General features: G+C 43.7%; 1 protein-coding gene across 1 annotated transcript; it reads left to right on the plus strand.

Annotated features, from left to right (window-relative positions):
- The first annotated feature begins 106 nt into the window (after window positions 1-106).
- On the plus strand, window positions 107-16,378 carry LOC123729229 (calpain-9). The gene is made up of 22 exons (XM_045703507.2): window positions 107-992; window positions 2,880-2,949; window positions 3,787-3,905; window positions 6,111-6,244; window positions 6,598-6,769; window positions 7,240-7,323; window positions 7,442-7,527; window positions 7,610-7,687; window positions 11,598-11,791; window positions 11,939-12,141; window positions 12,252-12,263; window positions 12,479-12,558; window positions 12,661-12,783; window positions 12,863-12,899; window positions 13,016-13,090; window positions 13,184-13,229; window positions 13,810-13,871; window positions 14,130-14,198; window positions 14,810-14,888; window positions 15,032-15,148; window positions 15,661-15,713; window positions 16,043-16,378. The coding sequence occupies exons 1-22, from the start codon at window positions 795-797 to the stop codon at window positions 16,067-16,069; spliced, it is 2,118 nt and encodes a 705-aa protein (XP_045559463.2). The 5' UTR covers window positions 107-794; the 3' UTR covers window positions 16,070-16,378.
- The last annotated feature ends 7,514 nt before the right edge of the window (window positions 16,379-23,892 follow it).

The following is a 23,892-nucleotide window of genomic DNA, read 5'->3' on the forward strand; positions in this document are numbered from 1 at the left end:
CAAGAAAAAGACAGTGTTTGTATGCGGCTTTATTCACTCAATACATTTGTTTTTGTTTGCAAACTGATATGTGACACGAATTAATGCAAAAATAAAATGCTAAACAGGCAACAAAACCGGTGGGGCTCAAACAGGTGAATGACGAAAATGTATGCTACCCTCTCTGCCTATTGGCTACTTAGTTTTTCAAGCCTGACTCAAAATACAACACCGCCCCTTTAAGACATAAAATACCTCTTTACCTGACTCGTTTTTTCAGATGGTTAGAAATGTACACGTTTTGTGCTTTTGTATGAAGCAATCACTCCACCATTTCTGACCAGAAATGAGCTACTGTATAACTGGGCTAATATCTCGTTTTGATCTCAACACAATAGTAATCTACTCGCTTGTGCCAGTCAATGCAATTGAATCCTACTCCGATGCGCTCTGTACAATCTCTTGTGTAGTTAGTTTTGCATACTAAGAGTCGGTTATCATTTGTGGAAAGTTCCACAAAATATATGCCCCCCCACCCCCATACTAAGTCTGGCATAGTTCGTTTTGTTTCAGTATGTTGCATTGAAAGTGGCTAATATTATGTTGATTCGATCACAATTCACGTTGATGGCGTGAAATAAATGGGAACATTCCAAACTTCCCGGAGGCTCTGCACTCCTTGCTGGAATGGTTCGACTAAGGGACTACGGGTGAATGAGTGTGTGTGTGTGTATTTAAGAACTGGGATTGTTGTACAAGTCCCCCCAAAATAAGCATAGACATTTGCTATTTTGATCTCAACTTTACCATTGAAAATGGAGACTCAGAGGTTCGCAGCTGGTTCCATTGCCAACCCTGTTCATTTTCGGGACCAACACTATGTAGCCCTCCTCGATGCGTGCGTTAAATCCGGTTCACTGTTCTCTGACCCAACCTTCGCCCCGGACCAGAGCTCCATCGGTATGCCTGCCGACCCAGACCCCAAAAAGGAGATCAAGTGGCTGCGACCCAAGGTAGGCTACCGTCCTATCGGTGTTTACATCAAATGAGTCGAGATTACTTTCGCAGTCAAAAAGCAAGTCGAGATCTACCGCACAGAATGTTTAACCTAATAAAAACAGTTCTGTAGGAATGAGGTTTATGCAGTCGGCCTAATACATTAGCACAGCATATTGGCTATACGCCTGGCCTGCGAATATTGTTCTTCTCAGACCATATTATATTTTAAAACTCGAGCTTTGATAACAAATAGTTCAGTTGGTGTAGCAACTGAAATGATTAACATTTTTATTTTACTGGACTGATGCTACCTGCATCTGATGGTCATGGTGCTTTCAAATCATGACATCAGTGATTTTCAGGTCGGAAAGTCGGAGTTCTAGATTTTCCGAGTTGGATAACCGTTAAACACGACTTTTCCCAGTCAGATTTCCCAACCTCCCGAGTTCCCAATTGTCTTGAATACACTGCGGTCGGAGATTTCCATGTTCCGAGTTGTTTTGAACCCAGTATTAGTCTTAGCGGAGGGAGAGAGCAGCAGAGTCCCTGATATCTCACGGCCCATGCTCTCCTTCCTTTCCTCTGGTGAGACTGACCAGAGGGGACACCTTCTTCCACCTGATGGCGAAACTCGAGTCACACTGCACCTGCCTCATGCACAAATTCATGTTGTTCCTCTGAACAGAGGAAGTGAAATATTCCTTGATATTAAAATAGACAGGACGAAATGCTAATAATAATACACTTGGCTACTCATTCATTGCAGCTGCAGCGCCAGTGAAAGTAGGGAGAAGCACGTTTTGTTTTGCAATAGTGTTAATTAAAAACTGTTTTGACACTACTGAATAAAAATAGACATGAACTCACTCTGAACAGCAGCTGTATTCTCTGACAGTCTCTCTAGTCATCGTTGTAAAAGTTATTACATCTCACATCGGCTAATATCAAACTTTGCTGTGGCCAGGGTGTGGAAGCTAAAGGCATGGTGATTTGAGCTACCGATTGGCCAGTGCAGCATAGGCGCACTCGATTTAGCCACAGATCTCCCGGTCCGCCAGGGTGGCGGTGTCGGACCATGTCTTTTCAGACAAATGAAATGGTTCAAAATGGAACACTTTGCCAACCCGATGCGCAGGGCTTTTAAATCAAGTGCATCTACCATCAACACCGCAACATGAATAACAAAAAAAGGCGCGGAAGCTTTTATTGTTGGATTTTCTATAGGAATGTTTGGTTATCGAGTAGGAATGCCTTGAAGATGGACCAGTCGCCATCGACCGGTTGGTGACCACTGGTCTACATGATAGCCAGCCATGTGGTCACGCTCAAAAACATAGGCTACATATTGCAATAGTCCAGTTTCTTACTCATCATAGTCATGCTTATCTTACGGATATCTGCAGCCTGTGTTATAACTTTTATATTGACCTTATGTATTGAGTTTGATGAGGATATGAGTGGGTCTAGTTGTGTACAATTGGGATGTTGCTCCTGGACAGATGTAGGCTACACCTGAGCTGTAGGCTACACCTGAGCTGACTCACTGTCAGGTGTGGTCTAGTTCTGAGGAAGATAAATTGATCTGCTGGAGCATGTTCAGAGAGGAGATGGAACTGACAGAATGGAGCATGTTGAGAGAAAAGAAAGAGAACTTACAGACTCTGAGTCTGAGCCAAACAGCTGGGCAGGATATCTCTAAAAGCAGAACAGAGATGGAATGACGAGATAACAACCTGTATGATGCAGTTTAAGTCATTAACATTGCCTTGTCATCATCCAGTCAACTGTTATGTGGAAATTCGTGTTGTGTTGCTTTCACATTCCCTCAGACTAAACGGCAACATGTGCTGTGGGGTAAACTGTAGTCTTGAACTCTGCCCCTTGTCTCTCTCTCTCTGCAGGAGATCAGTACCAATGCTGTGTTTGTGGAGGACACGACGTGTACCACCGATATCTGCCAGGGCCAGCTGGGTAAGTGTCTGTGTGTGTATGTTTTAAACATCATAGGATGGGGTATCATTTCAGTAACATGTAGACACTTAACTCCAACTCACAGTTTTCCTGTATAACCAGATTGCCCTCACTTCTCCAAACCTATTCTCCTGGGGATGGGCTTGAGAGATCCTGGTTCTCTTCTCTGTATGGTTCAGTCTCTCAGTGATTCTGGAGGATCACTATCAATCACACTGAATATGTCACCCCTCCACATCGCCCCAGGGGCTCCGCTCCAAACATATTCTCCAATATGAGGGGTGACATTCGTGTTGTCACCTCCCAGTCCCAACCTCCCCGGAGCATCTGTGGGTCTAAAGGGAGTCGGAACCCTGTGATCACACCCCTTTCTCCCATAAAAAAACAACGTGATTTGTTTGTGACCGCATTTCATGTCATGCCCAGTCTGTTTTTAATTTGTGTGAAAGGGTGAGAATGCTCATCTTGCTTTCTTATTGCTTGATTAATTTTGTCCTCAACGTTTGTGTGATGAATCTGATGGCAATGTAGCATCCCTTGTGTGTGTGCGTACATGCGTCAAACATCAACACCTCTTTCTTTCCTCTACATGAATACACAGAGCAGCTGTTTACGGTTAGAGAGGAATGGGCCTGTGTGTGTACGGGCATGTTTGTGTGCGTGTGTGCGCATGGGTGTGTTTGTGAGGGAGAAAGTGTGAGTGTGGGAACTCTGCAGTGACATATCTTCCACAAGCCTCAGGAAATTATTTGAAATGAAAAATACATGTAGAATCAATAATCTATACTGCTAGTTAACATGCATATTGCCTTTGGCCTCTCTATGTTTTTCTAATAGGTGACTGTTGGCTTCTGGCTGCCCTGTCCTGCCTTACCATGCACCCCAATCTCTTTGTCAAAGTGGTACCACCTAATCAGAGCCTGACAGAATCCTATGCTGGCATCTTCCACTTCATGGTAAGACGTGGGGAGAGTTCATGAGCTTGCTGTGTACATGTGTTCTGCATACTCACTTTTTGTGAATGCAATGAGAATGTCCCTTACTATCTTATTAGAGTAGCAGGTCTTGTAAAAGAGCAAGAGAAGCAAAGGTAGGACTGAAAATAGTAGTAGAGATGGAGAGGTGGAATTAAGGAGTCCTCAAGGGAACAAAGGGAATGAGAGAACAGAGGAGTGTGTTATCGTGTGTATGACAGAGAGTGTGTGTTATGGGAGGAGGTGGTGTAACTAGATCAGGGTTCCCCAACTGGCGGCCCGTGGGCCAAATTTGGCCCTCTAGTGAACACATTTTTGTATATATTTTTTTTTATAGTTGGACATAAATGAATATAAAAACAACAGCAAATCAGCTCCAAGTGATTTTAATTTTGGAAATCTGTTACAAAGTATTCCCACGCATAATAGAGAAGATATATGTGATCGTATACAAGCAAGCTTTGAAAACAAGGTTTGAAATGCTTATGTTTTAGTCAAATACTATATCTGTTTGGGCTTATTGTGGTCAATTTGCAGTCTACAAATGATTTGTAATTATGTTCAGGCCCCCTGACCAGCCGCTCAAGAAAAAAATCATCACGAGGCAAAATCTAGTTGATGAACCCCCCTCATTTACATTTGCCTCAAAGGCATCTTCTCTGGACCAATTGTGTCAGGTTAAAGAGATTGATAATTAAAACATTGTCTCATGAAAAGCATTAAAACATCATAGAGGTCATGAGTTATGCCTTAGTGATTTTCTCTAATTGCTTTACCCCTGGGGGGAGGGGGAGGTTCTAAGTTTACATATGGAATTGTTTTAAGATGGTCGTACTATGGATCATTTAGCTATTTGCGTTGGAATTTTAGGACCCCTTTGTGACCGACCGGCACAATTCGGTCTATGTAGCAAAATTTGAAATTGTGTTTTTTACATTGGATAAAAGTAGAGACTCAGAGCTAGAAAATTATATATCATACACTACAGTTGAGGAACAATGGGAAAGTAATACTGCTTTGAAAGTTGATAAACTTGTAACATCACTTTTGAGAAAATGTCCCTTGAATGTTTTGGTACCTACTGGAGAGCTCTTCTTTGTCTACACACATTCAGCATAGTTCACACCCTCTTAAGCCTTAGCCCCACCCAACTCTTTAAGGATTCACATGTAAGGCCATGTACTAAACAGCCAAAGATTTCAAGACTAAAGGTTGGTTTATACTACGGGTGTATTCATAAATTCAATCTGGAGTGCCAGAGTACACGCGTTCGTAAACTCAGAGCATTGTCAGATTGTCCATTCGTAAACTCTCGGAGTGTTCAGAGTGCACACCGGACGCTCTGGCCGAGGCGTAGAGTTGATCCGAGCGTTCAGACTTTTGCAAAACAGAGAACACCATCGTGTTCGTGAGAATCTCCCCTTTCCACAGTGGGGTCACATTAGTTTGTAGGGCACAGTTCGGACGCTATAGACGTTTTCGTGAGAAGACCGATTTCTGGGATGTCTCATGGTCTGACAAACACCACTCTAGCTCTGCCACCTTTCACCACAGATGTGGAAGTGCGACATCGGCGGATGCGTTGGATTGAGACTCAGCCAATCCAAAAAAAACAAATATCACTAGCTTAAATTGACAGATTTTGATGGGGATTTTTTAAATGGTGTTACTTAGATTGACAGACCGCGTTAATATTTTCTCAGGTGACTTGGCCCTCTCAGTGAAGTATATGTGGCATGACTTAACGCATTGGTTGGAAAAAAAGGGTAGATATGAGTAGACCTGGAGGGGTTATGTTTGGAGTGTAGTACAGACTTGTAGGTAGCTACTACCCTGACACACACACACACACACACACACACACACACACACACACACACACACACACACACACACACACACACACACACACACACACACACACACACACACACACACACACACACACACACACACAGCCTTGCTTATAGGCAAGTGATGCAGGCTTGTACTAGCCCACTGTTATGCAACGCATCAAATGCATATCTCTCACCCTCCCCTCTTTCCCTTCTCCCTCCCTCTCCCCCTCTCTCCCTACATCCTCCTCCTTACGCCTCATCCTTCCTCCCTCCCTCCCTCCCTCCCTGTCCACCCTCTTTATGCCTTCCTCTCCGTCCCTTCCTACCTCCCTCTCCGTCCATACTGTAGTTCTGGCAGTATGGTGAGTGGGTGGAGGTGGTAGTGGATGACAGGCTGCCTGTACGTGGAGGCCGCCTGCTCTTCAGCTACTCCTGTACCCGCAACGAGTACTGGAGCGCCCTGGTGGAGAAAGCCTATGCCAAGTCAGTCACTCGGTGTGTGTGTGTGTGTGTGTGTGTGTGTGTGTGTGTGTGTGTGTGTGTGTGTGTGTGTGTGTGTGCGTCCATGCATCCGTGTGTAATGTCGTACATAATTTGAGCGTTCGTGTGTGTCTGCCTGTGTGTGCCTGACACTGCTCTTATGAGGTTTCAGCCTCATTTGAATGTGTTTATTGTAAATGTTGAATAAGAGCATCTGCTAAATGACAGAACATGTACATCTATAAAATGTATCTCCCTCATTTCTCAATCCTTCCTCTCCCACACCACTCTCTCTCCTCCCCCTTTCTCTCCACACACCCCTTTCTCACGCTCCCTCTACTCCTATCTCGGAGCAGGCTGATCGGGTCATATGGAAGTCTGAAGGGGGGTAATATCTCAGAGGCGATGGAGGATTTTACAGGGGGCATAGCCTACTCCCTCCCTGTCTCCTCCCGCGCCCCCAGGGTCATGTGGAAAGCCCTCTCCGATGCCCTGTCCCATGGCAGCCTGCTCAGCTGCTTCATACAGGTGCAGCACATACATGCACGCAAGAACGCACACGCACACACACACACTCACACCCGATGGGGCGGCAGGTAGCCTGGCAGGTAGGAGCGTTGGGCCAGTAACCGAAAGGTTGCTGGATCGAATCCCAGAGCTGACAAGGTAAAAATCTGCCGTTCTGCTCCTGAGCAGGGCAGTTAACCCGCTGTTCCCTAGGTGCCGATGACGATTAAGGCAGCCCCCCGCACACCTCTGATTCAGAGGGGTTGGGTTAAATGCAGAAGACACATTTCAGTTGAATGCATTCAGTTGTACAACTGTCTAGGTATTCCCCTGTCCCTTTCCATGGAACAAATATGAATCATAGACTTTATGATGAAAGCTGTACAAACATAGCTACATACCTTCCTCACACCTCTCCTTCTTCAATAGCTACTGTGATGGCAAGTGCGATTCTCACTGTGTAAGCAGGAAGTTGCTCTCTATCTCCACAGGCTAGTAACTATCTTGAGATAGGCACAGTGACTGCAGAGGGACTGGTGAAGGGCCATGCCTACGCCATCACAGACACTGACACGGTATGTATCATACTGTGCTTCACTAAGCTAAAGTCATCAGAAAAGAATCCACTTTCTCATTTTGCTCAAATAATTGTTTGTCTGTGTGTGCGTGTGTGCGTGTGTGTATGTGGTTCAGGTGAAGAAGCCGGCTGGTGAGGCCTTGTTGCTGAGGCTGAGGAACCCCTGGGGCTTTGTGGAGTACTCTGGACCCTGGAGTGACAAGTAAGGAAGTGTGTGTGTGTGTGGTGTGTGTGGTTTCATTTTGTCATTACACAGGCATGTAATCCTGTGTGTGTAATTGCAGGAGTAAAGACTGGGATGATGTGGATGCTGCTGAGAAGAAAAGGATTGATCTGAAAAACAGTGAGGACGGAGAGTTCTGGTACGTTCTGGCGTTACAAACACACGTAGACACAAACATACGTAAACACATGCATACACATGCAGTGCCTTCAGAAAGTATTCCTACCCCTTGACTTCCTCCACATTTTGTTGTGTGACACCCTGAATTCACAATGTATTAAATCGCTTTTTTTTCTCTCACCCATCTACACGCAGTACCCCGTAATGACAAAGTGAAAACATGTTTGATTGTTTTTGTGCAAATTTATTGAAAATGAAATACAGAAATATCTCATTTACATAAGTATTCAGACCCCTGTGTTAATACATGTTACAATCAGCATTGGCAGCGACTACAGATGTGAGTCTTTCTGGGTAAGTATCTAAGAGCTTTGCACACATGGATTGTACAATAGTTGCCCATTATTCTTTTCAAAATTCTTCAAACTCTGTCAAGTTGGTTGTGGGTCATTGCTAGACAACCATTTTCAAGTCTTGCCTTAGATTTTCAAGCAGATTTAAGTCACAACTGTAATTCAGCCACTCAGGAACATTCACTGTCTTCTTGGTAGCAACTCCAGCGTAGATTTGGCCTTGAGTTGTAGGTTATTGTCCTGCTGAAAGGTGAATTAATGTCCCAGTGTCTGGCGGAAAGCAGACTGAACCAGGGTTTCCTCTAGGATTTTCCCAGTGTTTAGCTCCATTCCATTTATTTCTTATCCTCAAAAACTTCCCAGACCTTAATGATTATAAGCATACCCATAACATGATGCAGCCACCACTATGCTTGAAAATATGGAGAGTGGTACTAAGTAATGTGTTCTATGTGATTTGCCCCAAACATAACACTTTGTATTTAGGACAAAAAGTTAATTGCTTTGCCACATTTTTTTGCAGTATTATTTGAGTCCCTTGTTGCAAACAAGATGCATGATTTGGAATATTTGTATCCTCTATAGGCTTCCTTCTTTTCACTGTCAATTGGATTAGTATGTGGAGTAACTACAATGTTGTTGATCCATCCTCAGTTTTCTCCTATCACAGCCATTAAACTCTGTAACTGTTTTAAAGTCACCATTGGCCTCATAGTGAAATCCTTGAGCGGTTTCCTTCCTCTCTTGCAACTGAGATAGGACATCTGTCACGCCCTGACCTGAGAGAGACGGTTTATTTCTCTGTTTTGTTAGGTCAGGGTGTGGGGTGGGCATTCTATGTTTTGTATTTCTTTGTTTTGGGCCGAGTATGGTTCCTAATCAGAGGCAGCTGTCTATCATTGTCTCTGATAAGGAATCATACTTAGGCAGCCTTTTCCCACCTGTGTTTGTGGGTAGTTGTTTTATGTTTAGTTTTCTGTACCTGACAGAACTGTGCGCTTTCGTTTTCCCTTTGTTATTTTTGTTCGAGTGTTTGTTTGATTCTAATAAAAGATCATGAACACGTGCCACTCTGCATCTTGGTCCCCTCTCTACTGATAGTCGTTACCCACCACAACTGGATCAAGCAGCGTGCCCGGGAGGAGATGGATTCCTGGTCTCTGGAGGAGTTGCGAGAGAGGATAGACTGGACTTGGGGGCAAGTATTGGAGAGATACAGAAGCCTGCCGAGGGAAGCACGAGAGGCAGCCCCCCCAATTTTTGTTGTTGTTGTGGGGGGCACACGGGTAGATTGGCGGAGTCAGGGTTGAGACCTGAGCCAACTCCCCGTGCTTATCGTGGTGAGCATGTACCTGCTCCTCGCACTCTCCCTCCAGTGCGCCTCCACAGCCCAGTACGTCCTGTGCCTGCTCCTCGCACTCTCCCTCCAGTGCGCCTCCACGGCCCAGTATACCCTGTGCCAGCTCTGCGCACCCGGTCTCCAGTGCGTCTCTCCAGTACGGTGAGACCTGTTCCAGCTCCACGAAAGAAGCCTCCAGTGATGATCTATGGTCAGAAGCCTCCAGTGATGATCCATGGCACGAAGCCTCCAGTGATGATCCATGGCCCGGAGCCTGTAGGGATGATCCATGGCACGAAGCCTCCAGTGATAATCCATGGCCCGGAGCCTGTAGAGATAATCCATGGCAAGAAGCCTGTAGGGATGATCCATGGCCCGGAGCCTGTAGAGATGATCCATGGCATGAAGCCTCCAGTGATAATCCATGGCCCGGAGCCTCCAGTGATGATCCATGGCACAAAGCCTCCAGTGATGATCCATGGCGTGGAACCTGTAGTGATGATCCATGGCACGGAGCCTGCAGCGCCGGTCCCCAGTCCGGAACCTACAGCGACGCTCTCCAGTCCGGAGCCTCCAGCGACGCTCTCCAGCGACGCTCTCCAGTCCGGAGTCTCCAGCGACGCTCTCCAGTCCGGAGCCTCCAGCGACGCTCTCCAGTCCGGAGCCTCCAGCGACGCTCCCCAGTCCGGAGCCTCCAGCGACGCTCCCCAGTCCGGAGCCTCCAGCGACGCTCACCAGTCCGGAGCCTCCACCGGAACCTCCTGAGGCGGCCTGCAGCCCGGAACCTCCTGAGACGGCCCGCAGCCCGGAGTCTTCAGCGGCGACCGGCATTTCAGAGCCTCCGGCGATGATCCACGGTCTGGTTACTCCGGCGACACAGAAGTGGGGGGATCAGCGGGCGGAGTGGGGGCTACGCCCCGAACCAGAGCCGCCGCCAAGAATAGATGCCCACCTGGACCCTCCCCTATAGGTTCAGGTTTGCGGCCGGGGGTCCGCACCTTTTGGGGGGGGGGGGGGGGTATTGTCACGCCCTGAACTGAGAGAGATGGTTTATTTCTCTGTTTTGTTAGGTCAGGGTGTGGGGTAGGCATTCTATGTTTTGTATTTCTTTGTTTTGGGCCGAGTATGGTTCCTAATCAGAGGCAGCTGTCTATCGTTGTCTCTGATAAGGAATCATACTTAGGCAGCCTTTTCCCACCTGTGTTTGTGGGTAGTTGTTTTATGTTTAGTTTTCTGTACCTGACAGAACTGTGCGCTTTCGTTTTCCCTTTGTTATTTTTGTTCAAGTGTTTGTTTGATTCTAATAAAAGATCATGAACACGTGCCGCTCTGCATCTTGGTCCCCTCTCTACGATAGTCATTACAACGCCTGTATCTTTGTAGTGACTGGGTGTTTGGATACACCATCCAAAGTGTAATTAATAAAGGGATATTATGCCCAAAGGGATATTCAATTTTTATGCATCTGCCCTTTTTTGCAAGGCATTGGAAAACCTCCCTGGTCTTTGTGGTTGAATCTTTGTTTGAAATTGACTGCTCGACCTTACAGATAATTGTATGTGTGGGTTACAGAGATGAGGCAGTCATTAAAAAGTAATGTTAAACACTATTATTGCACACACAGTGAGTCCATGCAACTTATTATGTGGCTTGCCATAACAAACGGGTTGAATACTTATCGACTCAAGACATTTCAGCTTTTCATGTTTTATTAATTTGTTCAAATTTAGAAAAACACAATTCCACTTTGACATTATAAGGTATTGTGTGTAGGCCAGTGAAAAAAACACTACATTTAATCAATTTTAAATTCAGGCTGTAACACAACAAAATGTGGAAAAAGTCAAGGGGTGTGAATACTTTCTGAAGGCACTGTACATCGACCAGTCTCGGCTTTTATCTATTGTACTTTGTTTTTGTTTATGCATACGTGTGTATATATAACGTAATGTATAATAACTGATATGTATAGATGATGTACTGTACGTATTATAGATGACTCCAAATGAAATACTGTACCATGTTTGACTGTGACTGCTTTTCGTGTCTCAAAACTGTTTGAGTGGTCCACAATTGTGGTTGTTAAAATCTGTCTTTTGTATTGTCAACTACTGTATCATTGTGAAGTGACACTTTAATAAATGCTTCTCACTCTAACTATACATCTCATCTAGTTTTACACTTTACAACAACAGCACACAAACACATTCTGACAGTGTGTATCCGCTCTGTGTCAGGATAAATGTGGAGGACTTCAACAGGCAGTTTGACACAGTGGAGCTGTGTAGTGTGAACCCTGACCCCATAGTGGAAGAGGACACACCCACTGACCCCGACTCCCCTGCTGACCCCCCCTCTGCCTGGACCCTCAGCTCCCACAAAGGCTCCTGGGTATCTGGCTCCACGGCAGGGGGAAGCTGTAGTTACCCTCGTGAGTGTGTGTGTGTGTGTGTTTCCAAAAGCAGAATGTTTGTAATTTAATCTACTTGTCATTTACTTCCTTTTCAACAATCCCTCCTCTATCCCCCCCCCCCCCCTCCCCTCTCTGTGTCTCTCTCTTTCTCTCTCTCTATTGTAGGATCTTTCTGGAAGAATCCCCAGTTCCAGCTTGTCCTTGCCGAGCATGATGGCGATATAGAGATGACCCCGGAGGAGAAGAAGATGGCGGAGAAGCAAAAGAAGAAAGCAAAGCAGTGCACCGTGCTGGTGGAACTACTGCAGAAAGACCGGAGAAAGAAGGAGAAAATCAACTTCCTCCACATCGCCTTCCACATCTACAGGGTGAGAGAGAAAGGACGAGAGAGGGAGGGAAAATGTGTTGTCCCTGTGTGCGCTGTGAATGTGAATGTTCTACATTTTCAGTTAATCTGACGTCTTTCCTGTCTCTGCAGGTTCCTCCAAAGGTGAGTATCTTATTATAAAGTATTTTAAAAAACTACATATTTTCATTAGTTAGACAATGACATGGCTTTTAATCTACCAACCATGTCTGCTGCCCCCCTCTCTCCACCACTACCTCCTTCTCTCCCTGTTTTCTATCTCTGCCTTCCTCTCTCTTCTCCTCTCCTCTCTTCCCCTGTCCTTCTCTTCTCTCCTCTCCCCGCTCCCCCTCTCGTAGCTCCGGGGCCTTTGTCTGGACCAGAGCTTCTTCTCTTTCAAGCAGCCTGTGGGGAGTTCTGGGGTGTACCAGCCCCTCAGGTACTGTACCTCAGCAGCCAGTCTTCACGGCAAATATGTCACATTTTCATGAAAACAGTCAATATAAGTTGTATCTCTTCTTCTTGCATTTTGTCACCGTAGGGCTGTGTGGAGGGAGGTGAGGCTGGACCCGGGAAACTATGTGATTCTGGCCTCCACCTCCAGTCCCAACCAGCCTGCGGACTTCTTCCTCCGCATCTACTCCAAGACTGGCAACAATCTGGGGTACAGAGATGATGGGGGGGTGATGATGCTGTTGATGATAATTAGTAACAGACTGATGGTGCTCCTCCTTGTATTCCAGGACCCAAGACTTCACCTGCTCCACTGGCTTCCTCATGGTGAGTTAAACTTTACTGAAGCCTACTTCTACTGCAGTCCTGCTCTCCAGTTCAGCAAGCCAACTGTCTGTGTGTGTGTGTGTGTGTGTGTGTGTGTGTGTGTGTGTCCTTCACAGGTAATGTCAATGCCACCAGTCTTGCCAGAGGATCGCAAGAGAGTACAGAATACCTTTGATGAGGTGGCGGGGCCGGTAGGAATTCTCTCATCTCTAAATCTAACTCAATCATAGAAGATAAATGTCTCCCTTAGACAGTCTTAACCTCATGTTCTCTCTCCCTGGCAGGATGACAAGCTGAATGCTAAGGAGTTCATGAAGCTGGTTAACTCAGGTTAGATCATTAATGAACTCAGGTTGTCATTATAAGGTTAATTTAGTCAAACCATGTTGCAGAACTCCATAAACTACTGTAATGAAGGGTGCAACTATTGTATGTTGGTCCTATTGGGGGGAATATTCTTATAATGCAGTACCAGTAAACGACATTAGAGGGAGCAAAGGAGCAAGGTTTCCTCTAGCAGGTAGACACTTTTTGGGGAAACAGAGATGACTTCTCTAGGCGAAACCTAATGGCTATTATAAACTAGGTACTTCGAGCCCTGAATGCTGATTGGCTGACAGCCGTGGTATATCAGACCATATACCACCGGTATGACAAAACATTTATTTTTTGTGTTCTAATTACGTTGCTAACCAGTTTATAATAGCAATAAGGTACCTTGAGGGTTTGCAGTATATGGCCAATATACCACGGCTAAGGGCTGTATCCAGGCACTCAGCGTTGTGTCGTACGTAAGAACAGCCCTTAGCCGTTATATGTTGGCCGTATACCACATCCATTTGTGCCTTATTGCTTAAATATACCCTTATAATCCTCAGCCTCATTCACTCCTCCCCTCTCCCCTTATCAGTTCTGGAGAAAGACTACCAGCTGCCACTGGAGACATGCAGACAGCTCATCTTTGGAGAGGAAGTATCCTTTTATTTGACCAGTTGTCACAACCTTTCCCCTTACATCTCACTGGCTTTGTTTTTCTTGCCAGGACCCGTATCCACAAAGCATGTCAGAGTAGAGCTGCTGATCTAGGATTTGTCCATTTAATCTTATGCATTGTGATCTAAAAGGCTAAACTGATCCTAGATCAGCATTGATTTGCTCTGTGGATACGGGCCCTGGTAATTTTGAGCGCCTCTGTCTGTGTCTGAGAGCTGTCCCTCACCCACGTGTCAGACTGGGGGGCGGAGCAGTCTGACCCGAGAGCAGACAGAGCCTGTGCTGACCTCTCTTCGCAGTCTGCAGGTACGACTGCTATAGGTACAAAACCCAATATATTAAGCAATAAAGCCAAGGGGGTGCGGTGTATTGGCCAATATACAGCAGATAAGGGCTGTTGTTATGCACGATGCAAAGCGGAGTGCCTGGATACTGGCCACAGCCATGGTAACTGCAATGATGAGATAGATGTTCTTCTTCTCTGTTTTTGTTTTATTATTTCACTGCCATACTGTGTTTGATCTTGTCTAGCCATCTTGTATCAAGAGGACCACAATGGAAATAAGTCCCAGACTTTATTGTGTGTTATCCTCCATGATTATATTCATGTGCATGTATGGCTTTTTCAAGTTTTATGTGTGCTTGTTTTTTAAAATGGTCAAATTAATAAACTAAACTAAATAAACTATATTGGCCATATACCTCAAGCCACAGAGGTGCCTTATTGCTATTATAAACTGGTTAGCAACATAAGTGTTCTTGCATCATACCCAAGGTATGTTGTCTGATATACACATGGCTGAAATGCTGTTTCAGCCAATCAGCATCCAGGACCCAAAATACCCAGTTTATAATTAGTGATATTACTTAGCTACAGCTACTCAACTATCCTTCATTGACCTCTCTCTCTCTTTCAGTCCATCTTCTTCAAGTTTGATCAGGACTCTTCAGGGACTATGAGCCCCTTTGAGCTTAGTCTGGCCCTCCAGGCTGCTGGTGCATACACGCGCACACACACTGCCTCTTACACTCACACCCTCACTTTCCATATCGTTGTTACATTTTACCTTCCCTCCACTCTTGAATGGATAACAACACATTTCTCTCTCCTCCCCTCTCTTCTTCCTCCTTCCTGCTAGGTGTGCAGTGTGATGGCCAGGTCATACAGCTGCTATGGGAGAGGTTTGGCTCTGGGGAGCTGCACCTGCCTTTCCATGGCTTTGTGACCTGTGTCACCAGGCTGCGCAAGCTATTCGGTATTTACACACGCACGCACGCACACACGCGCACACACACACACACACACTTAGGTGAGCTATGTTTTGTTGCAGGTTATGATATTCAGCCTTAATATTGTGTGCTTCTACCCCCAAGCCATAAGACTCCTGAACATCTAATCAAATTGTTACTCAGACTATTTGCATTGCCCCCCCCCCCCCCCCCTTCCTGCTGCTACTTTCTGTGTTATCATCCATGCATAGTCACTTTAATAACTTTACCTACATGTACATATTACCTCAACTAACCAGTCCCCCCGCACATTGACTCTGTACCGGTACCCCTCTGTGTATAGTCTCGCTATTGTTATTTCACTGCTGCTCTTTAATTACTTGTTACTTTTATTTCTTATTCTTACTCGTTTAAAAAAAACTGCATTGTTGATTAGGGGCTCGTAAGTAAGTATTTCACTGTAATGTCTACACCTGTTGTATTCGGCGCATGTCACTCATAACATTTGATTTGATTTGTTTGTGTCCCCTCTCCCCAGCCCTGTATAAATCAAATAGCAACCCTGAGGTCAAAGACGGAGGAATCAATACTGTGAGTCCTCCTTGATCTTGAAATCAACCAAAACCCTGGCCCTAAGCCTAACTTCATGTCCACATCCTGGTTCAACCCTAACCCTAGCCTAAACCATATCCCTACCCTCAACCACAACCCTAGCGCCATGTCCAGATCTCGGTTCAACCCTAGCCATAACCCTATATCTAGACGGTAACCATGAACCATAACCTGACCCTAACCCGTCCAGTGCCAGACCATATCCACAAGCCTAACTTATACAGTACCTTGACCCTGACCCCACCTTTAATACAGACTATACCCTTACTAATGCCCTCTAACCCTGAATAGTTGCTGTTCTTTTACAGTGGCTGCTCCGACTACTGACCGTGTGAGCGTGCTCTGTAAAGGGGGTTTCTGCTTGGGCACTGCAGGGGCATTCTGTCTGACCAGGACCATATGATAACATCATGCCTCCACCGGCGCCCTCGTCCACACACACACAGGCGCACACGCACACCACACACACACAAACAGCCCCTGGCCTTTGTCAGCACACGATACCCCGCATATCAGCTAAGTATTTTCAGTTCTACAGCCAAGTATTTCTTTAACCTTTCATTATTTGAGTTTTAAATAGTGAAAATGTAGTTGAAGCTCTGTAGTTGAAATGTATCCAAAAATAAAAATGTTTGTAAAAATGATTCCGCTTTGATAATGTAAAATGATTTCTGTGTTTATAAATACAGCCTCACACACACGTTGAGTACGGCCTGCCCCGGTGAGGGAGTGAAGGTGATGCCTCAGCCGCGCTGCTCGCACCGTCTCTATTCTTATCATACTGACGCCACGTACAGCATCAACACGCACTCGCCGCCTCCTCCGCTACGTTCCCTCGCTCCCTCCCTCCCTCCTTTGCTCCCTCCCTCCTTTGCGCCCTCCCTCCTTTGCGCTCTCTCTCTCTAGTAACTCTGTCTCACAATCTGCCTCCTTCTCCATCTGTTACCCTGTGTGCTCTCAAAGTCACAAAAGTCACAAAAACACAAACATGTCCTTTGTCCTTTCTCCTGATGCTCCTATAAATAGAATTTTTGCTCAGACACAGCTTCCTCTTCATCTTTAGGGGACTACATACAGGTTGCTAGGTTGCCTGCGGCAACAGTCCATCCACCTCGGAACAGAAAGGGGGCATAGTAGACAGATTTGTATGCGACTCTCTCTCTGAATAGCCCTTATGAACATTCCATGAATGAACGTTGTAAGCACACTTCCTACCGGTGTGGCAATTTCCGGTGGCGCATAATATAGAACGGAAGTCAGTCTAGTTGTTATCGACGATATAACATTACTACCACTATATCGCAGTTTTTTTACTAGGTGTCTTCAGGACTTGCCTCAAATTAATATTAATGGTGTACATCGAATTGTTAAATCAGCCTCGGAGACTCCAGCTAGCAAGAACGAAAAGGGGTTCAAGATGTATATAGGAAGCTACATAGACAACTATGAAGGTGAGTACCAAGTCAGTGACAGATGTAACGTTAGCTAGCTACAATCATATTAGCTAGCTAGCTAGCTAGCTAGCTAATTTAACTAGTAACTGTAGCTAGCTAGTTACTTTGTAAAAGTATGTAACGTTGACAGAATGTACTTGAGAATGTGTGTATTTTCGTTAGCGTGCTTAAAGTTTATGCTTGCTAGCTATATTTGCAAGCTAAAAATAATTGTTGTTCATGTCTTCTACACGGTATCTAACAAAGATACATTGACATGAGAGTAGGGAAAGGTTAAAGATGGCTACTAGGGACCTTGTTGAACATCTCCTGTGGGACACTCATTGTGAAAATGTGTTGGAGACAGTGTCAACGTTTAATCTTATCAATAGATAGATATTAATGTTGGGTCCCAGTCCCAATTTTGAATTGCCCACTTAACAGGTTATTTGGTAAAGATCTGTTGAAGCGGTGTTTTGTCATTTGTGTTACTGAGACACGATATATTCCTGTATAGTTAAGAAGACTCGACACTACTATGTTTATTGTTATTTATGGGCCGCATCATTCTTGTTTCTCACTTCAGTCATTCATAACACGGATCTTCACTTCACAGATGGTGTTAAAGCACTCCGTACCAGTGATAGGTCCAAAGCCACTGCTGCTGTGTTGCAGGAAGTGCTATGTGCAATCATCTGGTGGCCCTTCTTTACGAGACAGCACACTACTCTCAGCTAAACATTCCTGCTGCACCACCAGTTCACAGCTGCACAGACACAGAACAGTGTTGGCACAAGCCAAGAACACTTGTGAGTCTATCAATATCCATTAAAACCTTTTAGTGACGGGGCAGTATTCGGAAATTCGGATGAATGACGTGCCCAAATTAAACTGCCTACTACTCGGGCTCAGAACATAGGATATGCATATTATTAGTAGATTTGGATAGAAAGCACTCTGAAGTTTCTAAAACTGTTTGAATGATGTCTGTGAGTATAACAGAACTCATATGGCAGGCAAAAACCTGAGAAAAAATCCAACCAGGAAGTGGTTTGTAGTTTTTCAAGACTGGGCCTATTCAGTATACAGTGACTTAGGGTTCATTTTGCACTTCCTAATGCTTCCACTAGATGTCAACAGTCTTTAGAAAGTTGTTTGAGACTTCTATGGTGAACAGAGAGCGAACAAAGGAAGTTGGAAGTTGTTCACTCAGGAAAAGACATGGCCTCAATTGCGCGCATTCACGAGAGATGTAGCTGTGTTCCATTACATACATGAAAGGAACATTTCGGCATTTGCTGTATGATTAGTGAGGAAGTCCATATTGCAAATGTACGGCCCCTTACTAGACGTCCGCGAACGTTTGTAAATCTCGCGGACAGCGTCGGGCCGTGCACCGGGGCCGGATCTTCCTGGAAGTCATCGAACGGAGTCTCTCTGACATTCGGTTTCCGTTTTATACAATTTTCAAACTTTGGTCATTTCTCACCTGTCACAGATTATACCACAGGAGGGCGAATGGAGGGCACATGGAATCATATTGCAAATGTAACAAACATCACCAATCACGACGTGGCCTTTTCTCCTAAACAGAAAAGACTTCGAAGACGAAACTTGGTGAGCATTGGTTTGGCATAATGGGCAGTTGGCCCCGAACAAGATGGAGTCGAGGCCTCAACGCTTTTTGAGTTAAGGCCATTTTTTCTGGGATTAAAAGTCTAAAATTTCAATAGAGCGCTAATTTGACCGTTTCACGTCAAAGTACATGAACCTACGGTGTCAGGAAAAAAGAACCAGACATTTATCTATCGTCATTTAAGAGAAATCGTACAATGTCAAATTGGTGATATTCAAAAAAATGAGGGTTTTTTCCAAAAAAGTTACAGATCCAGTTGCAGCGTGTTCAGATGAACCGTTAAGGTGGGTTTCGGAGCTCTGTGAGACTTCTGTGATTTTCTGAAACAACACACACTAGTTCAACCCTCTGTAAATCAGTCAGTTCTTAACGTAAAGACTTAAAACTCAATATTCTATAAGAGCCTAACCCAAGGATGATATGTGTTCACTTTCAGCTTCCTATGTCAACCAAAAGTGCATTAAAATGGTGTCATAGGGGCTGTTTCGAAGGGTTAAAAAGGTCAGATATTTCCACAACTTCATATGTGTGATTAGGCAACCCTCATGACCTGTAAATCAGTCATTTATCCAAACAGATGTCAAAGAAAAGCTCACACACACACACACACACAGCAAGGATGGAGTGACAGAGTGCAGATTGTGCAAATCACTGAATTCAACCCTGTGTAAGTCAGTCAATTCTTAACGTAAAGACTTAACCTCTTGGGGCTAGGTGGGACGCTAGCGTGCCACCCGTGGTGCACTCCATCAACAGCAGGTGCATTTCAAGAGCGGCAAATTTGAATCCAAATAAATGTCAAAATTCAAATTTTTCAAAAATACAACTATGTTACACCATTTGAAAGATAAACATCTCCTTAATCTAACCACGTTTTACGATTTCAAAAAGGTTTTACGGCGAAAGCATAAATTTAGAGTATGTTAGGACAGTACATTTACAAGAGTTGTGTGTAATGTTTTGTCAAGTCAAAGACAGGGTCACCAAAACCATAAAACCAGCTAAAATGATACACTAACCTTTTACAATCTCCATCAGATGACACTCCTAGGACATTATGTTAGACAATGCATGCATTTTTAGTTCTATCAAGTTGATATTTATATCCAAAAACAGCGTTTTACTATGGCATTGATGTTGAGGAAATCGTTTCCCTCCAATAACCGGCAGTCAAGTCAGCGTCACAAATTAAATAATTAAAATTAGAAAACATTGGTAAAATATTATATTGTCATTTAAAGAATTATAGATTTACATCTTTTGAACGCAATCAACTTGCCAGATTTAAAAATAACCTTACTGGGAAATCACACTTTGCAATAATCTGAGCACTGTGCCCAGAAAAATACGCGTTGCGATACAGACTAGACGTCATGTTGGGGAGATCTAAAATCGAAAATACTATGTAAATAATCCATTACCTTTGATTCTCTTCATCAGATGTCACTTCCAGGTATCACAGGTCCATAACGAATGTAGTTTTGTTCAAAAAAGCTCATCATTTATGTCCAAAAATCTCCGTCTCGTTAGCACATGATGTAAGCCAGCCGGACTTCTCGTCATGAACGAGGGGAAAAAATATATTTCCGTTCGTTCAAACATGTCAAACGTTGTATAGCATAAATCATTAGGGCCTTTTTTAACCAGAACATGAATAATATTCAAGGTGGACGAATGCATAGTCTTTTATAACGTATTGGAACGAGGGTACCCAACATGAAGTAGCGCGCCAGGTGTCTAATGGGACATCACCGTTCCATGGCTCTTGTTCGGTCAGATCTCCCTCCAGAAGACTCAAAACACTTTGTAAAGGCTGGTGACATCTAGTGGAAGCAATAGGAAGTGCCAAAATATTCCTAAACCCCTGTGTTTTTCAATGGGATAGGTTTAAAGTCAATACAACACATCAGGTATCCACTTCCTGTCAGAAAATGTCTCAGGGTTTTGCCTGCCAAATGAGTTCTGTTATACTCACAGACACCATTCAAACAGTTTTGGAAACTTTAGAGTGTTTTCTATCCATATATAATAAGTATATGCATATTCTAGTTACTGGGTAGGATTAGTAACCAGATTAAATCGGGTACATTTTTTTTATCCAGACGTGCAAATGCTGCCCCCTAGACCCAACAGGTTAACACTCAGGATTCTGTGAAAGCCTACCCCAATGACAACGTGTGTTGATTCTAAGCTTCCTGTGCCAACCGGAAGTGCCTTAAATTGGGGTCACGGTAGCTGTTTTGAAGGGTTAAAAAAGTCACATATTTACAAAACTTCATATGTGTGACTAGGTAACCCCCATGAACTGTAAATCAGTCATTTATCCCATCAGATTTGCAAAAAAAAATAACACACACACACACACACAGCTAGGACATAGTGACACAGTGTGGGGCTTAGAGACATACAGTGCCTGCAATAGTTACCTTTGTTCGAACGATCAAAGAACCGTCAGACCTAGAGCTCTAAAACTTTAGAAACCTGTTCTAGAGCTCAAGTCGATAGTGCACGGTGAGTTATGTGGCTCTAGAAGGTTCTCAGACCGAGAAACAGCCTCGTACATTTGCAATATGTTCAATTCATTTTAACCATCACGAAAATGGCGACATTTAGAAATGTCCCAGAGTCGCAAGACTAGGTGCATTGAAACCGCCTCGGCCCATAAAGACGGACCCCAACGTTTCTGTCCGATAGCTCATTCAAGGACCCTGTAGCAACGCACTGAAAAAGTGGATTTTCAGCATCAATTAAGGACACCGAATGACCTATCGAGCCAAAACTTGGGATTCGGGGGTCGCCTCACATAGGCCTACATATGATGTCAGAGCTGGACCCGCAGCTAGAACGTAACTATGTGTTTTATGTTTTTTTATGGTTAAAACTGAAGGCGCTGTGAATTATGGGCCTGCTCTGATGTATGTGATAGTTGGCTTCTAAACGAGTTGGAAAAAGTGGATTTGGTGTCAGATGGTATCAGTTTGGTGTCAAAATGACATCTAATTGACTGATGGACGCTGACTTGCTGGGTGACGAGCGATGGAGAGGAACCACAGTCACTGCACGGCCATCCCGAGTTCATCGGGCCAGTCAATTACGCATTTCTGCAGTCTTTTTGAGCATGTCGAATTTGTGATGGTAAATGCCCATTGAAAAATATTGCAACAAATTGCAACATATGCTACATTTGCAATATGATTCAATAGTGAAAAACATCACCAAATGGAAATGATGAAAACACCACAACGAGCGATGGAGAGGAACCACAGTCACTGCCCGGCCATCCCGAGTTCATCGGGCCAGTCAATTATGCATTTTTGCAGTATTTTTGAGCATGTCAAATTCGTGATGTAATGGTCATTTTGGACGTTTTTCAATTAAAAAAAAAACAAAAAACAACAGAGTCCCACTTCTCCCTCATCATACATGACAAATAGACCATCTAGGTTGATTAATGGCTTAACACAGGGCTATATATCATTTGGGCAGTATAAATGCCATTTGGACATGGTTCACTGACTTTTGGGTTTGGAAACCGACTTCCTATGATCGTACATGGCAAATGGACAAACATCCTGATTTGGCACATTCAATACTTTCGTACATGTATAATTGACCAAAAAATAATTGGACATTTCATTTGGACATTTCTTATGGCATTTGGCAAAAACAAGAAAAAATTATGTCAATAAAATATGTCAAAAGTATGTTCATGCAGTTCTTATACATGTGTAATTGACAAAAAAAAAAAAAAAAAAAAAAAATAAAAAAATAAAAAAATAAAAATAAATCGAAAGAATTTCGAAAAACGGTCCAGAAAGCACTTCTTTAAGGGGGTGATAAGTTTTCGAAAAACATTTTTTAAATTAAATTTGACTCTTGGGTCTTGACTTGTGTTACATTTGCAATAAGAAAATTCACTGTGGAGAGCGCTCACCATCTATTGGATATTTGCTGTGATTTGGCACATTGAATACTTTCATACATGTATAATTGACAAAGAAAATAATTGGACATTTCATTTGGACATTTCTAATGGCATTTGGCAAAAAAATGAAAAAAAATGTCACTTTTGACTTCCTATGAAATCATATTCCAAATGCACAAAACATATGCCTTATGCACAAGCAAAAACAACCCAAAAAATGATGTCAATAAAATATGTCGAAAGTATATAGCTCTTATACATGTGTAATTGACAAAAAAAATCCCAAAAATTTCGAAAAACGGTCCAGAAAGCACTTTAAGGGGGTGATAAGTTTTCAAAAAAAAAAAAAACAATTTCAAAATTTGACCCTTGGGGGTTGACTTGCGTTACATTTGCAATAAGAAAATCCACGGTGGAGCGCGCTCGCCATCTATAGGATTTTTGGGGTGTGACACTTGGCATTTGCCATAAGAAATTTTAAATATGATTTGGATTAATGTGGACCAAATTGGGTGGTATTGGCATTAGGGTGTATGATTCGTGCGGTGCCAATATGTTCCCATTCATTTTTGTCCATTTTATGGGGGTCTTCCCTTATGTTTTTGAAGACATTTGAATCGTCCGGTTGGAATATTATTGAACTTTTATGTTAAAAAGGCCCTAAAGATTGATGCTATACATCGTTTGACATGTTTCTACGAACGTAAATATAACTTTTTTTGACTTTTCATCGTGAAATTTTCGGCGCGCTTCCTACATTTGGAGTAGCTTACTGAACGCGCTAACAAAGAGGACATAAATGATGGACTTTATCGAACAAAACAACATTTATTGTGGACCTGGGATTCCTAGGAGTGCATTCTGATGAAGATCATCAAAAGTAAGGGAATATTTATAATGCTATTTATGATTTTAGATGACTCCAAAATGGCGGGTATCTGTATTGCCTGCTGTTGTTTTCTGAGCGCAGTACTCAGATTATTGCAAAGCGTGCTTTCCCCGTGAAGCTTTTTTGAAATCTGTCACAGCGGTTGCATTAAGAAGATGTTTATCTATAATTATTTGAGTAACAGTTTAATATATTATCAACGTTTATGATGAGTGTTTCTATAAATTGATGTGCTCATTCACCGGAAGTTTTCGGACGAAAAGCATTTCTGAACA

The sequence above is a fragment of the Salmo salar genome, chromosome 20, assembly GCF_965601325.2.
Source record: "Salmo salar chromosome 20, fSalSal1, whole genome shotgun sequence".
NCBI classification, from domain to species: domain Eukaryota; kingdom Metazoa; phylum Chordata; class Actinopteri; order Salmoniformes; family Salmonidae; genus Salmo; species Salmo salar.